Source organism: Protopterus annectens, chromosome 2.part2 (assembly GCF_019279795.1).
Source record: "Protopterus annectens isolate FY-2018-M chromosome 2.part2, PAN1.0, whole genome shotgun sequence".
Classification (NCBI taxonomy): domain Eukaryota; kingdom Metazoa; phylum Chordata; order Ceratodontiformes; family Protopteridae; genus Protopterus; species Protopterus annectens.
The window spans coordinates 483,968,401-483,987,647 of record NC_056730.1 but is presented as its reverse complement, the minus strand read 5'-3'; the positions used below and the strand labels follow the sequence as shown (position 1 = coordinate 483,987,647).

Sequence of the window (19,247 nt, the reverse complement as noted above, 5' to 3'; positions counted from 1 at the left end):
TGTGTATATATATATATATATATATATATATATATATATATATATATATATATATATATTATCTGGTTTTGCCATCACTGGATATCATACATATCATACAGAGCTCCTTGTTGCTTGGGACTGTGTTTTCTCTATTAACTTGGTTCCTGGTGTGTTTTTTGGCTTACATTTTTGTGGTTGGGAGCAACATGGAAGGAGCTCTGAATGGAGTGTCGGTCAATAATGTGAACGAAGTACCAGTTGGACATTCGAATGGTAGACTAAGAAATCTTCTGAGTGAGACAGTGAATCCACTTGTGCTAATGGACAATCGAACAGTCACCAATTCACAAGGTACTCATGTGGTGAATGAAGAGCTGGTCAGATCTATCAAGAAAGATATAGAAAATGATATATATAAGTTTAAGAGGCTGCAGAGTCAGCGACACCATTTTGAAGCGTGTCTCAGTTGTAATGTGGTTCCACGAGGACTGAGAATCCTCAACATGCCCACGTATGGGAACACATATCCTATATTATTGTTGAAATGGCAACAAATTAATTTAGATGCAAGTCGTGCGTATATTAAATTGCTGATAGAGTTCTTTCAGCCAACAGAGTGTGAACTGAGAGACAGGATTATTACTTCACAAGATAAATTGATGGAGGTGTATGGAGCTGAATCAACAGAGATATTTATGCAGGAATTGCTGGACAGGTTGCTACGTTATGAACGAAACCTTATAGAACATAAGAGAAGGAAGTTAAATAGAGATATTTTTTGAAAAATAACGTGTTCGTTTGGCTCAGATTTAACAGTACCAGTGTTACAAATGATGCAGTTACAAGCGCATCTATGAATACAACAAATGCGAGTAATCGGGGACGTGTCGTTGCACAGTCGGAGCCTGTTTCTGGTGACACAAGACGACCATTGAGTGGAGAAGTGAACCAGAGGTCTGAAGAGACGGAACGCCTGAATAGCGATCGGCAGGTTAATGCCATTTCACCTCAAACCAGTGATTCTGTTTACACGACACCAGATGAGGTATTAACAGAACGTCCACAAAATAATTTTCCATCTAACATCAAGGACAATGCAGTCAGTTTATCAGGGGCGGTGAGACGAAAAATTCGACTTGAGAAGGAGGAGGCTCAGCTGATTTCTGGTGAAGCAAAAAACTTTCCAGAAGCCCCTTTACCCATTCGGATGGGCAGGAAGAGATCCATAGACTCAGACATGGCCAGGGGAGTGAAGAGGAGAAAGTCCTTCAATCCACAGAACCAGCGGACTTTACAAAAGTTCTGGAATCAGGAAATTTAGTGTTGAACATTTCTAAATATGTTCCGAAGCCAGAAGAAGTATATCTTCTTAATAAAGGTATGAGTTTTATACCTAGTAGCAACATGGATATTAGTCAAGCAGCATTAGCTGTTAAGAGTCTTTGTATGCAATGTAGCGTTAAAACTGCTGTATGGTGGTGACGCTATACCACAAACAGAAACTTTTAAGAACAAAAGTACTTTCATACCACACTTGCAAGCCAATCTTGATACATTTCTGAGGGCTGTTGAAAATAAGACTGTATGATGATTTTAGTTCTATTAGAACTATCAACCATGCTAATCTAACTACTGAGGAACCCCAGGCTTTTTATAGTTTAAAGAATAATTTGGATATTATTGTGCACCCTGCTGATAAAGGGGGCCCAGTGGTTGTGTTAGATTCAGAATACTATGTAACAACTATGCAACAAATGTTGAATGATGATGCATATGAAATTGTCCAGACTACTATTGTATATGAGATACAAAATAATATCTGTAACAATTTATTTGAGTGCAAATGTTTGAATGTTCTTAGTGAAGAGTTGTTCAATTTTTTTGTGGTTCAATACCCTTTAATACCCACATTACATGGCCTACCCAAAGTTCATAAAAACTTGATGAAACCTGTTTTCAGGCCCATAGTCTCAGGATCTGGATGGCTTACCGAGCCTATGTCTATTTACTTGGGACTATGAACTCAAGAAAGTTCTGAGCAACTATTTGTATGTACTCAAGGACACGGAACAATTTTTAACAGATCTTTTTACGTGTGTTAGAAATCTAGATAGTTTAGATAATATTCTGTTAGTAACTATGGATGTTGTGTCCCTCTTCACCTGTATTCCAAATGCTGAAGGCTTGGATTATGTCAGAAGTTGCTATTTGAATCCAAGCTCATGGATCATAGCAAGGTTGATTTTTTTATGTCTCCTATTAGAGTTAGTTCTTGAGAGTAATATCTTTTTATTTCAGAACACATGTTATAAACAAAGAAAAGGAGTGGCTATGGGCACTAGTTGTGCTAATAGTTATGCTAATCTGGTTATGGTGGCCTGGGAGAATGGATGCTTGAAGGAACATCCGAACATCATATTTTACAGAAGGTTTGTCGATGACCTTTTCTTCCTGTGGGAAGGTACAAGTGAAACACTTGTTATTTTTTGACCGGTTAAATAATATGGGATCATTCTTGAAGTTTACTATTGAGTACTCTGCAACAGTTGTCAACTATCTGGATGTAGAAGTATTTAGATCAGGGGCTACCCTTATGACTAGAGTGCACCGTAAGCCCTGCTATAGGCCAGCATTTTTATTTAGAACCAGCATGCACAACCCCAGTGTTTTTGAGAATATTATTAAGGGTCAAGCGATGAGACTCTCTAGACTATCCTGTGATGATGCACATTATGGGACTGAGCTTGAACAACTTGAGGCAGGATTGTTGAATAGAGGGTATAATCACCAAGAAATTTATAGGGTATATCAGAATGTAAACACCCTTAGGACTACTAGAGTGAAACCCTACTTTTCAGATAGGCTGGGTCCTCGAATTAAGACAGAGAGGAAGAATTATGTGAGAAAAGAATGCTTGGTTCTTCCCTATAGTAGTAACATTGCAATTGTTAAGGATGCCATAATAAGCAACTGGAACATTCTCATGGTGGATGATAAGGTCAAGGACATTGTAGGTTATCATCCTACGTTTGTGTATAGTAACATGAAGAATTTGAAACAAAATTTATGTTATAAAAACTTGATTGATGGTAACGTCCCCTCCCAATGCAGAATCTATGAGGCTACCACTAAGTGTGGCAAATGCGCACAGTGTGTTCACATAGATGAATCACTTTACTTCAAACACCCAGACAGTGGACGTCTATGGGAATTGAGGAACAACAGTAACTGTGGTACCAGAAATGTGGTCTATGTGGCACACTGTGTAGCATGCTTTTGTTTTTACATGGGTAAAACTAACAGGACACTGCGTGAACGCATAAGGGATCACATTTATTGTTATACCATGAAGAATGATTATAGTGCCCTGGCCAAGCATACCTTACAAGAGGGAGTTGAACACACTTTTCTTTTCCAAGTTTTACATGTGCAAGCAGAAAATATAAGTATGGGAGACGTAATCAATCAAACTGAACAAGCTGAGTTACATTGGATTTTCAGGCTTGGAGCTCATAGGGGCAGAGGTTTAAATGAGTCTGTTTCTATAAAACTTTATTTGAAAGCTAGGAGGTTACGTTAGTATTTGTATCCATGGTTTTTAAATTTTAATTGTGAAGGCTTGTTAGCAATTGTGGATCTAATTGTTTAATAGATTTATTGCTTTATTACGTACTCAAGTGACTGAATATATATTGCAGTATGTGAGTTCATTGTGAATATGTCTGAAGAAGCGGATTGACTTTATGTGAAAGCGCTTACATTTTACATTAAAGATTTTTACTGCTTTTTACTAATTTGTCTGAAGTTCGTATATTGTCACGTTAAATAGAAGTTATGTCCTTACCATAACGTTCCATGTGGAGTGTTCATCTCGCCTTTGTTCTTACACATGGGTTCGGAGCCGATCCTCGGCTCCGTGCCGGCCTCTTGCAAGCTCTGCATCGAGAAGAAGCTCGAGACAATCTAATACCCACAATCCCCCTCTGCCTTTACCTCAGATCTAGTTTGCAAGCAAACCAATCTACAGAGAGAGCACATTCATGCTTACATCACATATGCACAGAAAGAATCTATACATAACTATATATAAGCCAAATAGACATATATATAAATATATATGCCAACTATGTACACAACATTGCAACAGCAGCAGAATGCTCCTGGCCAGGCATCAAAGAACGTTCTTCCTAAGGGTGGGAGGGTGGGACTGTAAGAACAAAGGCGAGATGAACACTCCACATGGAACGTTATGGTAAGGACATAACTTCTATATGTGATAGTGTTCAATCTTGTTCTTACACATGGGTAGCGTCCTAGCTCCTTGTTCCTGAGGAACTCACGGAGGACGTTCTTGAGCACAGTGGAACCAAAGGTTGCCCTGTCCCTAGAAACCTTGTCTACCTTATAATGAGAAATGAATGTATGTGGCTTAGACCAAGTAGCAGCCGCACAAATAGCGTCAGTGGTAGGCGGGCTGCATGAGCCAAAGATGTAGACACTGACCTTGTGGAATGTCCTTTGGGTTTGTGCAAAAGGGTTTGATTTGAAGAATCGTGAGACATAGATTATACAATCCGTTAACCATTTAGAAAGAGTTCTTTTGGTAACTGCAAGTCCTTTCCTGCTATCAGCAAAAGCCACAAAGAGTTGATCAGTTTTTCTGTGATCTTTTGTTCTATCCAAGTAAAATCTTAGCTGTCTGTGAACATCTAATTTGTGTAACATATACTCCATTTTGTTGGAGTGGTTTTTGAAGAAAGTGGGTAATTCAATGGACTGATTAATATTGTTAATAGAACACACTTTAGGGAGGAAGGATGAATTGGTTCAAGAGAAACTCTGTCAGAGTGAAAGATCAAATAAGGGTGCTTGATGGAGAGAGCCTGAAGTTCAGATACTGAAGTAATGGCTACCAAAAGAGAGTCTTCCAGGACAAAAATTTTAATGGGCAAGAAGACGAGGTTCAAAGGGGCAACATTAATTTAGATAACAACAAGTTTAGACTCCAAGGTGACGTGGGAGATCTGACCGGTGGTCTAATATGAAAAACCCTTTTAAAAGGCTTTACAAAGTCTGTGAGCCATAACAGGAGCTCCACATTCTTCCACATGGAAATTTGAAATGGCAGCCAATTGAACTCTTAGTGTAGCAGGAGAAGCACCCTGATGGAATAAGTCCGTTAAAAACTCTAATATCTTATTCAAAGGAGCTATAAAAGGATCCACATGCTGTGTATTCCCAGAATACAAATCGCCCATTTGCTAGCATATGTTTTAGTAGTGGAAGCTTTATGGGAAGCCACCAATATATTCTGGACTGCTGGTGACAAAAGATCAGACCTGGCTAAGTTGGGAATTGGAGCAGCCAAGCTGCTAGATGGAGGGACAGGAGCGGGATGGGGAACCCCTGACGAGTGAGTCAATAGGTCTGGCTCTGGGTCCAGAATCCAGGGTCCCCGAATGCAGTGTATCTTCAGGAAGGAAACCAAATTTGACGAGGCCAGAATGGGGCAATGAGGATTATTGTCCTGTGTAGGTTCCTGGCTTTCTGGAGAAACTTTGATATCAGAGGAAATGGAGGAAATGCGTACAGGAGTCCGGGGCCAATCGTGAACCAGTCGTCCCTGGGGACTTCCCTGGAGGGGGTAATAGGGCAAAGTAGCTCCTGCATTTGGCGTTCATTGGAGACGCAAACAGATCGCAGGAAGGCTGGCCCCACTTGCGAAAAATCCTTTTCGCTACTGATTGTTTTAGGGACCACTCGTGCGGTAACAGAATTGCTCTGCTGAGCCTGTCGGCTATGACGTTGGATGACCCGGGATGTGCGTTGCTATTAAGCGACCCGTGGACTCCGCCCACTGCCAGATTCTCATGGCCTCTCTGCATAGCTGATAGGATTTGGTTCCCCCTTGCTTGTTTATGTACCAGACTACAGACATGTTGTCCGTCTGAACTGCAATAGTTCCCAGAGGAAGAAGGGGAGCAAAGTGTTGCAACGCTAGAAACACTGCCCTCAACTCTAGAACATTGATGTGCAGATTGTACTCCAAATTGGTCCATTCGCCTTGGACTGTCTGTCCCTGAAAGATGCCCCCACCCTATCAGGGAAGCGTCCGTGGTCACGGTAACTGTGGGCGGTAGCACAAACGGTCTCCCCTTGGAAAGGTTGCACGTTTGAAGCCACCAGTTTAGATCTGTTTTGCATGTCTTTGTTATAAGAATCTCGTGTGTTAGAGGTAGTTGTTGAACGACCATTGTGCAAACAGCAGCCATTGTAGGACTCTCATGTGCTGCCTTCCCAAGGGAATTGCAATAAGGATGGCTGACATGAGGCCCAACACCTTCAGTACTAGTTTTGCAGGAGATTTCCTTGACAAGAGTAGAAGACGATATGTGTCTGAAGTGATAATATCCTTTCTGGGGGAAGCCTCAGAATCAACTGACGTGTGTTTAATTCTGCTCCTATGAACAAGATATTTTGTGATGGCTGAAGTAAGGATTTTCCGAAGTTTACGGAAATCCCTAGGTGAACACACAGTTGAAGAGCAAAGTCTCTGGCCTGTAATAGTTGACGCTGGGTGGTGGCAGAAAGGAGCCAGTCGTCCAGATACGGAAACACCTGGAATCCTTGGCGTCTCAAGTGAGACGCTACCACTGCCATGCATTTGGTGAAGACCCTGGGGGCTGAGGTCAGACCAAAGGGCAGGGCTCGAAATTGAAAGTGACTGGCCCCCAGCCGGAAGCGCAGATGATCTCTGGATGCCCTGGCCATTTTGATGTGGTAGTATGCATCTTCCAGATCTATTGAGCACATCCAGTTGTCCTTCTGTGAGAATGGAAGGATCGATTGAAGCGTGACCATTCGGAACTTTTCCTTCCTGACGAAGGTATTGAGGTAGCTTAGGTCCAGAATGGGCCTCCAGTCCCCTGTTTTCTTTGGAACTAAAAAGAACCTTGAGTAAGTCCCGAATCCTTGCTGGTCCGCTGGGACTGGTTGGATGACTCTTTTTTTCTAGCAGCTTTGAAATTTCTATGGCTGCTGGCTCTCGCAGATGGGGCGGTACATCTGGGAGTCTTTTCTTTGGAATGGGATGAGATAGAAAGGGTATGTTGTAACCTCTGGTGACCACGCTTTTTACCCACTTGTCTGTAGTTAAATTTTGCCAGGCCTGAGGGTATAAAGCTCCCGACTGCCTCCAGAGCAGGACAGTCGGGCCTCCTCTCAGGAGTGCTGGAAAGGTTTACCAGGGAGTGTCCCCCTGTCACCTTGATGTTGCGGACCCCTCTGCCGCCAGAGCTGCGTCTTCCACCTCTACCCCTCCTCTGCCTCTAGAGGGGCGTCTCCCTGTATGCCTGGGAAAGATCCTTGGGGTTTTGAAACCACATTTTCCACCACGTTGCCCTTTGGGGTACGGTCTGGTTGGGGTGGAAAACGGACTCCGACAGCAGACAGAGTCTTTCCCTCCTGTTCACACCGGGTAAGGGTCTCCTTTACTTTGGGGCCAAAGAGAGTGGCACCGTCAAATGGGGCGTTAGTAAAGGAAGACTTGAAGGCTTCCGCAAAGGAGCATAAGCGCATCCAGGATTGTCTGCGAAGAGCAATCGCTGAAGCTGCTGCCCTACTCGAACCGAAATCAGCATCATGGACGAGTTAACAATCGATGTAAGGGTATTAAGTTGCGCTGTCACTTTCTCTGAGACAGCTGCATCTGTAGTACCCTGGAGGGTATCTCCCAACTCTTTGACTAGATCCTCTGTAGACGTGTAAAATGGGTCAAATAGTTCAGGGATCGCATGGAAAAAGCCGCTGAACTAAAATGCGCTTCCGTATCTATCCATCGTCCTAGAATCTTTATTAGGAGGATGGACAGACAAAGAAGACTCCGACATCTCCTTTTTCGTGGCTGCTGCCACCACCATAGCATCTACTGGAACTCCTTTTGTTAGGTAGGACTTGTCCTGAGGTGCCGTGATGTATTTATTAGGTATCCTTGGAACTGGTTCCACTGTGTCAGGAGCCTCCCGCCTCTCCTTGAGCAATTAGTTCCATTAGTTCGTCAAGGGCGGAGTGACCCAGGAGGAAGAAGGGCGAGCACCAAATGCCTTCAGCAGAACTGACTCATCCTCAGAAGGGGGAAGGGACTGCCAGTCACCTCTCTGTTTCAGGATATCCAATATGTCAAAAGAGACATCTTCGAAGGTGATTTAGGGACTCCTCTGACTCATCTAAGTCAGTATCAGATGTCAAGGATTCCTGTGGAGAATCCAAGTGTCTCCTCTTACACAATCTTTTCCTAGGGACTTCTTTGTGGGGAGCATCCAAGAAGCCTCGGAGGAAGAGGGGCACCCTCCAGGGGTGGCTGAGACACTGGTGCCCGCGCTTGGATGTGGCTGTGGGTGCAGATGAAGATACGGCCCTTTATGGGAGGAGAGGTTGCTTCCACTGATGTGGTTGTCTGGTGACAACACCTTCCTCATCAGGTCGAACGCTCCGGGTCCCGCGAGTCCCCGGTTCGAGGAAATGGGAAGAATTCCGACACGGGCACGAACGGCATCGACCCGAGGACGGAGCCGAATCGATCCGCCGAGGCCCGAGGAGAGTCGGAACCGAACGCCGGTTCGACTCGCCCCGGAACCAAGGACAGACCGTCGGCTCCGAGACTCGGTACCGGGTCCAACGGAGTCGAGGTGAGAGGAACAGACCGAGAAAGGCGGTTCTGGACCCGAGGGCTCCACAATCAGTAGATCAGCCTCTTCCGCTCCAAAGACTGAATCGGTCTCGGAGGAGGAATGGATGGAGATACAGGGAGGCCTTCAAGTTTCGACACCAACTGGGTGGAAACCGAAATAAGTTTGGAGAGGGCGAATGCTCCAATAACTTCTGCACCACGCGATCCACATCGATATCCGAAAGTTTGGAGGAAGAACGGGTCGAAGGAACCGAAGACGGAGCCGACCTCAATAAGGTCGAGGAGGGAGCTCCATCACCGGTTCCAAGACTCGAGGCTCAGGAACCGATACCAGTTGAACACTCGGCCCGAAGTCTGTGGAACCGGTGATCTAACCTTTGCTGAAGAGCTCGGAGCCGATGACTTGGGCTCCGACGTCTTCGATTCCTTAGAGGACTTCATGCCTGGTCAGAAGCATCCAGAGCCTCCTGAAAAGAAGGTTTCAACAGACCTCTGTCCATTAGTTTCCTTCTATCTGTCATGACCCTCCCACTAAAAGAGTGACAGATGGAACAGTCCTCTTGCAAGTGGAGAGGGCCAAGGCAGTAGACGCAGGAACTATGGTTGTCAGTCACTGACATTTTCTGGCCACACTGACAACGCTTGAAACCTGACTTCACCTTATCAGACATTATAGAAAAAAGAGACAAGTCCAGTAATGTAGTCAAATCTGTTAAAGTTTGTCAAATCCGATAAAAAATTGTCAAATCCGGTATAAAGATTCGGAACTTTTCTTTCCTCAAATATTATTAAATTTATGAAGGGTTGTAGGCCCCGAAAAATATCTAACCGATAAAACTAGTTAACGGTACCAAGAAATCAACCAGACCACAACACAATCATACAGTATAATACTGAAACATCAAATAGAAATAGAAAATCTAATAAAATATAACAAATAAGTTATATCTTAGCTTTAGACGCTCGAGCTAGCTCCCAACGATGCGAATGCAGCAGCGGCAAACTAGATCTGAGGTAAAGGCAGAGGGGGATTGTGGGTATTAGATTGTCTCGAGCTTCTTCTCGATGCAGAGCTTGCAAGAGGCGACGGAGCCGAGGATCGGCTCCGAACCCATGTGTAAGAACAAACGGCGAGATTAAACACTATCACATCTTGGATTCATCATTATCTGGTTTTGCCATCACTGGATATCGTACAGAGCTCCTTGTTGCTTGGGACTGTGTTCTCTCTCTCTCTCTCTCTCTATATATATATATATATATATATATATATATATATATATATACACACACACACACACACACACACACACACAAAATACATATACACATACAATTTCATTCTTTGATTAACTGCTTAATCCAATTCAAGGTCAGAGAAGAGCCACAGCCTGTCCTAGCACTCAACAGACCCAAGGTATTCTTGAGTGGGATGCAAAATCATCACAGGAAGTGTACAAACACACCTACATGCAGTCTGAAGAAATGCAGTTCACCAGTGACATGTCTGAGATGAGAGGAAAAAAAAGCACCAGGTGAAATCTTACAAAAATCAGAAAGAACATACAGATTCTGCACAGAAAGCACCTTCAGCCAAGAACTAAACTGGAGAACCAAGAGCCGTGATGCAGCAATGCTAACTGTGGTGCTACTGAGATATACAAATATGTGTGTGTGTGTGTGTGTGTGTGTGTGTGTGTGTGTGTGTGTGTAGGTATAAAGATATATGCTTTCACTTTATAATCCCGAAATACTGAAATATCGAATTTCAGTATCTTAAGACTATAAAGCCGAAAACTCTAAAACCCAAAACCCAAAAGCACGAAATTCAAAATCACAACTTTTCAAATACACATTCCACCACACAAACAAATACACACACACCTTCATCCCAACACTAAAACAAACCAACAAAACACACACAAACACAACAAACTAAACACACGCGCCTACCCTACATATAAGCAGGGGGCAAGCTACCCTGCAGCCCCCACACACCCGCTACTTATATATACTAACTCAGAGGCTGCACTAAAACTACAAACACACAAAACCAACCACTACACATTCTACACTCCCCTTGCACAAACACACATCACATACGTACAAATACCACCACTCTCAACACTTACACACTCACAATCTTACCTACCCTACCCTAAACCACACCTATAAGCTCCAAACACACTCATACACACTAAAATCCCTACCCAATACCCTTACAGAAACATCACTTACCTGAATCTCCAACTCCATTCACATACCACACCGCACATCACGAACACAGGCAATATCCCATGTCATGCACGCACCACCACAACCGCGGATTCGATATTTCCGCATTCGGTATTCTGCAGTTTTGGCGCTTTGGACTCTAGCAACTGAATTTCGATATTTCAGTTGTTCAAGATTAAGTGTAACCATGTGTGTGTGTGTGTGTGTGTGTGTACATACATACATATATATATATATAGAGGTACACACACAAATCTATATATCTAAATACACACACATTTTATATATATATATATATATATATATATATATATATATATATATATATATATATATACACACACACACACACAGATATATATATATATATATATACACACACACACACACACACACACACACACACACATATATATCTATATATATATTTATATACACACACAGATACATACACATAAATAATACACATACTCACATGCATGCACTACATGCACACTTCTGCATACACAAACCCAGGTATGTATTACACTACTCCACCAACACTTCTGAGAAATCATATCACAGCACAACTATTCAGACAGAAATCTGACAGCCTACACCTAACAATCTAGAATGTTGCTCAACATGTATTTATCTGGTGTGACATGTTCAAAATTGAGTCACAACTGAAAAAGTTTCCACAGATGGTCCAAATATCATTGTTTACTTGGCCGCCAATGGCACAGTGGCTTTCAGCTAGAAGCACAACACACAAATTCATTTTGGCATTTATTTTGTGACAACTTGTTATATACAGCCATGTAAGATTTACAGTAAATTAGGACAATGATCTTGACAAACAGTACCTGAAAATGAAGCTGCACTTTCTCCATTTCAACTCCCAGAAACTTGGCCTTCACTTCAAAGTCACCTACACTTTCAGTGGGCGAAATGTCAAACAGAACATTTTTAAACCTGTAAAATAATTTTTACAAAAATAAATCAATCATGTCATATACAATATGCAGTGAAAAGCTTATCTATAATAGGGAAAAAATAATCTGCTGTTATTAAATATACTTTGAAAATTAAGTACCTTATCAGTTACACTTTTACAAAACATTTCCAACATGAACTAACACATTAAATACATTTAAAGTAAATAGAAAATAACCTGAATACATAATCTAGTCAGTTCTACTTTTTGAGGACAAAAATCTTCTTTTTTCACCTGTACCATAAAGACTGCTCATTGTCCACATGAAACGTTAAAATGAGGCCCCATTTGCCCAAGATGGTGGTAATTCAGGTGAATGTGCACAATCCCATAGCACTTATTAAAAAGAGCCGGGTTTCTTTACTTGTACAACTACTTACAAGTTACATATTTCAAAGATCTTACATTAACCACTATATTTCTTCATTATTGACAAATTGTACATTTGCACAGACTCCCACTCTATTTTCCACAGCCACTTAATTTTCCTTATTACATTTGGTAATATCCACTTCCCACTGAACATAATTTCATTCAGTCTCTCATACCAAATTGTCTAGATAATATAAAACATGTTTTATCTAAATTATTGACATATTCTTTACTGGGCGGCCACAGTGGTGCAGTGGTTAGCATTGCCGCCTCACAGCAAGAGGTTCTCCGGTTCGATCCCCGGCTGGGGTGCCTTCTGTGTGGAGTCTGCATGTCCTCCCTGTGGTCGCGTGGGTTTCCTCCGGGTGCTCCGGTTTCCTCCCACATCCCAAAGACATGCTGCAGGTGGATTGGACACTCTAAATTGGCCCTAGGTGTGCGTGTGAGTGTGCCTTCTGTGGAAGGTTGGGAGCCGGGCTGGCAACTCGGCACTGTAAAACTCCACTGCCAATCAATGTGCAGACAAGGTGATCCGCTGTGGTGACCCCTAACCGGGAAAAGCCGAAAGAAGAAGAAGAAGAATTGACATATTCTTTACTATGTTTCCCATAAAAAATTCAATCACACCCATATTTATCTGTTTATAATCTTGTAATTCTTTAACTATTTTACTTTCTATTATTTTCCCCATGATTTTTAACTCTTTCACATGTTAAGAAAACATGTTCTGTTGTTTCGCTCTACAAAAAAGATGAATCCTTTCACTTAATTTTTATAAAGCATATTTCCCTTTACTGGCAACTTATTAATTTGCACCCTCCATAAGAAATCTTGACATACAGTATTCTTTATAAACCATCTATTTATTTGCTTTATTATAGCTTTTATTTGTTCTGTTAAATGTACCCACTGATTCACAGAATAATTTCTATTTTCTTTTGTTCCTTCTATCTTTAATTTCCACTTTTTTTTTCTTGATACATTCTTGTCTCATTTCTCCATTCTCTCTTCCTTTTATCCGTTTTTATTAGATCACATTCTCTTTTGTATTCTCTTTAAATATACTTATTACCAACTTATTTTCCATTTATCCATTCCAAGACCTTATATAAATTTAATGAGGCTCCATATACTTACTGGATTCAGTAAACCTAAACCCCTTTCCCCCTTTTCCATATATAGTAGCACACTTCTGACTGGATTTAATCTACACCCCCCAAATAAACTGAAATATAAATTCACTAAGCGGTTTCAAAAATATTCTTTGTATCAAAAATACACTATATAGAATTTTCCCATCCATACTGGACTTTTCAGGTGCACCTTTTATTGAATGACAATCTATAGCTATTCCACATGATATATACCAAGTTCCTTTAAATCTCTGAAAAATTTCCCATTGTTCCTTCAATACACCACATTCTCCAAAATCAGTTCCTAGTATTGGTATTTTCTTTTTCAAACTGTATTCCTTCCAACTCTATCATCTCCAAAACCCTTACATTTTTTCCTTATTAATGTTTAATCCTACTTCCTGCTATCTGTTATGCACATTTATAATTACCTTCTTCATTTATCAGTTTTTAGCTGTTAATATTATATTATCAGCAAGACATAATACTAGGATATAATCCTCTCATTTCCTGTAAATATTTACTTTTCTCGAGTTCTTCATTTTATCCTTTCAATCTATACACTTCCCTTTTCACCTAAAGTCCACTAACATCACTTTCCCTAATTTAACTTCAGTACTGTCTAAATGCTTTAATCCCTTCCTACATAATATAGCAAATCCTGAACAATTTTCATTACCCAAGTTCCATATTATACCCCTAACCATGATTGTCTGTTCCTTCTTCTTTACATAAAACCCTACTATCCTTGCAATACTATCAAATCTACTTTACATGTATTACACCATTCTATCACTCCTATTCTCCTAACCACATTCATTACACTGTTAACATTAATAAATAAAAATCCTATCATTTCCTGTCCTCCTCTTTAATTTACAATACATTATCAGTTTCCTTTCTTTTTTACTTTCATTCCTAAATCCTGAAATTTTCTTTTCCTATCTTTAACCCTTTTCTCAACTAAACTTTACTTTTTAACCATTTCCCAATTTATTGCTTTTCTATCACTAACATCTGTTCCACTTTCTCTCTCCCTTTCTGTGTATTATCTGTATTTTCTTCTTGGTTTGTGTCATTACATTACTTTCCCTTTTATCTTTTTATTGTTCCTCTTGTTGTAACTGTTCCTTCTCATTTACATCTTCTCTATTATGTCCTTCTAAATCACATTCTAAGCTCTTCTCCTTTTCACAATCCATTCATACATGTCCTATCTACTTACATTTATAGCATTTTTCACAATTTTTAGCATTATAACCAGTTTCCCCATATGAATATCTTTTTTATCACAACTATTCACAAAATGTCCTTCTTTCACAAAGAAAAAAAAAACATGTTCTTGTTGTCCCCAATATTTAACAGCGGCACTATAACCATGAACAATAACCATTCTTGGACTATGTACATTTTGCCATTTTCCATTTTCAAAATCACGTTACAGTCTCAAGACTTTGCCCAAAGTCCTCTGTTATCAATAACCTTAGAAATGCCCTTCACTTCATTAAAAAAAGTTCTTTAACAAGTATTTTTTAACAGTCTCTCTTTCCGTTTGTCCAAAATTGTATATTAACTTTTTCCTGCATTTCTCAAAAATTCTTTATAATGTATTTATTCTACAAATACATTTATTTTTTTCTTTTCTTATTTCACCAAAAAAAAATTCTAACATTTAAGGAGTCTCAAAAAATGCCACAATAAGTCTCTTTTTTAAGCAGAATAAAGGCTCTTGCTCCTGTGCCTTTATTCCTAAAGGCACAACAATCTTGTCCCATATTTAATTCCTGTCCATTTTACATTCTTCCTTACTCTGTAGTCTCACTACATACTTTTTCCTTTCTGATTCTTCTGTATATTTTCTCTCCCTTCTGACTTCTTTTTGTGGTCAGACTACTTCTGCACAAAATTTCTTCTTTAATTTCTGTTATTCTTCCTTATTTATTCTTTCTATCATTTCACGCCACAACATTTACTTCCCGCTCTCCAACTCGCTTTGTTCTATCAAATTTTCTACAATATTATCCTGCAATCCTCCTGACTAGAGGGTTGTAATTCAACCCTTTAAAAAGCTCCTGGTGAAATAACTTTGAATTCTCAATCCGATCTCCTCCTTCCTTCTCCTGAACAACTCTCTCCTCCTTGATCTTGATCTCAGGAAACACTTCTACAGAATCGGCATTTGTCTTTACTTAGTTTTCTTTGGATGACATGTTTTGCAAGCCATTCTCCCGGTCACCACTGCACTAGCAATGGAACGGATACTAACACTCGTTAACACTACCACTATGAATACCACCTTATGTCTCTCCTGAGAAGAGGCCATTGGCCTAGTCGGACTAACCTGGTCAACAAACTATAAAAAATAAAATAAATAAAAACTTAAACTCCCTTCAAGATGAAGCAATAATTATGATTTACTGAATCATAGATCAGCAGCTATTACTGTCTCTATACATTTACTATAACCCAGCTCTATGGTGCACAATTACCCAGATTTATTTAGATTTGCTAACCAAGATAAAGTACTGATCCAAGAGAATTTCTTTCTAGTTCAAACCAGGTGCGAGTTTACACTGAGACACACACACAGATATTAACAGTATATCAAGTACTGGTGAAAGAATGTTTAATATTACAAGGCAATATTTACAATTTCAGGGCATACTCCATAGACAGAAGTATTTCAATTGAAGCAGAACTGAATGACTGACTTGACTGACACATTGTACTATTCATTTAAGAACTATTAGGAAGACACAGAGTGTGATTTAAAGTGGAGAGGAGTGACAACTGTCTGATAGTGGAGATGGAGAACAGATACAGGGAGCTATAAGGCGAAATATAGGTATATGACGAGCTACTGCATAAGGAGGGAATTACACCTAATATAGTGGCTAGAATTAAATAACTTGAAATGCTTGTGAAGGTCTGGTTATATTGTAGGGAATGAATAAGACAGTTTGAGGAGTGGCTCTGATACTGGAAGAGCCAGGCGGAGAGACTAGAGGAAATGAGTAGCTTTCGCCAGCTTTCTCATCTTAGACGTAAAGGCAAGTAGCTCCCAGCTGGCTGCTGCTTTCAAGCAACTTGTTCAATGGCCACAGGCTGGAAAATAATGAGCTTGATATCTAAAGCCAGTAGTGGTAACTTGTGTGGGTGCACAAACATCAAGGGAAGGAAGTAGACACCCCATGGTTATGTAGTGCTCATATTAATCATCAAGGCAGCAGGGCTAGGGACTTACAAAAATGTCCAGTCTGTTTGAGTAAATGAAAGAACTTCATATGATTAGTACTGGAAACTGGCCAGGAGTAGTGGTGGCAGCAGGGGCAAAACAGGGTGGTATCACTGCTGACAAAAGCCCTCCCCTGTGGGTACCTTGGGCCTCTAGTCCAGATGGCCCACTGAAGAAGGTCTACACAGCTTGGATGGCCACAACATAAGCAACCCTCATGGCTGCCTGGATGATTTGCTACTCTGGACAGTTCTCCTTTGCATGCTGGGAATATGGAGTATGGAGAATGAATGACATTCGGTCCTATTAGATATGTTTTTTGGTCTGCAGGACTGGGGGCAAAAAGCACAGATAAAAAAAACAAATCATACTATATATTTACTATATTCTTTAAAGCTATCCGGATTTTTTTTAACACCAATATTGTACAACTCATTTTTAAATATTCATGTAACTTATTCCATATAGCTTCACCGCTTTATAATAACAGCTACAAACCTAAAGGATTCCATTACAACATACACATTCTTGCAATATCTACTGATCCTCTGGGTCAGTTTAATTTATCTGCAACCAGTCAACATTTGATAGGTTTTCTCGGGAAGTTCCTCCTGTATGTGAAAGTTGCATGCCATTGCACTGCAACAGTACTACATAAAAGCACTAAGCTCTTGCACCAGGCAGTTCACCTCCTACCCATTAACAGCACCTTCCTGCTAATTAAGAAACATCAATATAGACTTGACACTCATATTGACACAAACTGATACATTAGTGTATACTTATTCAATTTATAGGGAACTCAAACTGCTGAAGATAGTTGGGAGGGACTGCCTATCTCCAGATGGAGATGAGTAGGAAGCTCTTGACCCATGAATGACGTTTCAGTAATGTCGACAAATAAGGAAAAAGTATACCTGTTGTATGTAACATGGAGGGCCCTCCTTGCTTGGTTCTCTAACTGGGCTAAATTCCAAATGGTAAGCAAGAAAGGTGGAAGGAGCCACAGAACACATCCTGGAAAATATTCTAGTCAAAATATGCCTGGTATCAAGGCCAAGACTATATAATTTAGAAAGGGAGCACTACAGACCAAAGTCCACAGTAACCAAGTAGGCCAAAGAATAGACTAAATCAGAAAATTGAGGCAGCTACTCTTGAAAATGAGTAGACCTTAAATTCAGAAAAAAACAAACAGGTGGCACCACTCAATGGCAAAGTAAGCACCAATGCTAATTCACAAAGAGGAAATTAGAACCTGCAACCTTTTCCTATCCTGGTGGCAGTAAGAACATCAACCACATACCTAACAAAACTGGTACAGCCACTTCTGGTAACACCTGAAAAGGGTGAACTCCTCCAGGGGAATAAGACCCTCCTCTTTCCAGATTTTGCCACAAAAGGAAATGACAAAATACAAGCAGCAGTTCAGGGACAAAAAAATGGACCATCTTCTCAAAATAAGTGTGAGTTTAGAGGGAGAATCCAACCCTAGGAAGCAATGATGGAGATCCCTACACTTGCAGCCCTGAACCTTTAGCAGAACTGGAGCTAATAATAAAGACGTTCAGCTTAAAAAGAATTCCAGCACCAAAAAACTCACAGGCCCAACAGCAATTGACAGGCAAGTCTGCCAAACATGACGTTCACAAGCCCAGGACCTCTAGTTACAAACTGAGACCTGAGCAAACAGGCAATATCCAAAATCCATGACTCAGACATACTAGAGTAGACAGTGTACTATTCTATCTAAAACAAGAACCATTTCAATTTGGAAAGCTGAGTAAAACTCTTCCCAGAAGCTTTAAGCACAATCGCCAGCATCCAGGAAGTAGGAAAAGTTCTTCATCCAGGCTAAGAGGTGGAGCCAGCTGTCACCCAAATAAGAGGGGCACACCTTTCCAAGCCTGGGAAGGGTATTCAGTACCATCAAAGGACAGAAGACAAGAGTCCTTGCTTTACATGATCAAACAGGAATGCTGAGGATGAAGCGTGTATTTCTCCCTAAACTCTAGAATGTGAAATGGAATAAACAAGAGAAAAGAAAAACTATATAGGAATCCACCCACACACCAAGTCAGAAAAGGCAGGAGTCAGCCATATCTACCACCCCTTCCAATACTGCTGATCCAGAAGTAGAACAAGAAAAGCATGATCACTGGAGGTGAAAGGGATTATCCACAAAATACAAGACGACTGGAAATGTTGCCCAAACACAGTCTCTTTTGCTGCTACTCCAGAACAGGACTAGAGGAAGGAGTACAAATAATCACTAGCATGCTGCTACCTGAGAGAGAGAGAAAGAGAGAGAGAGAGACAGACAGACAGACACAGAAGGGTTGAGCTTTTGACATATCAAAGCCAAAGGCCAATATTCAGCACTGGGCAACAAATTATACACTGCAAGGGCAACGGCCTCATGTTAGCTGGCACAAAAAGATATCACATTACCCATGTGCTGAGCCAAAACAAAAGGCCCCTGGAAATCTAGACTCAGCAAACAAAAATACCTAGAACCTCTGGTTCAAACAATCCACAGTCAGCCCCCAGGGAAGAGACTGCTGACACAAACCCAAAAGGAAACCCAGGAAAGCAGCAGTCTGCTAACAGGAAGGCTAAAACAAG

The 19,247-nt window shown here is 40.7% G+C and overlaps 1 protein-coding gene across 1 annotated transcript in view; it reads right to left on the bottom strand.

Annotated features, from left to right (window-relative positions):
• Positions 1 to 19,247, bottom strand: part of IQGAP2 (IQ motif containing GTPase activating protein 2) — a gene marked incomplete in the record, with an annotated part of 4,327,392 nt that overhangs the window by 132,455 nt on the left and 4,175,690 nt on the right. Inside the window, 1 exon segment of the mRNA XM_044063965.1 lies at positions 11,752 to 11,860. Coding sequence (XP_043919900.1) covers positions 11,752 to 11,860 — 109 coding nt within the window.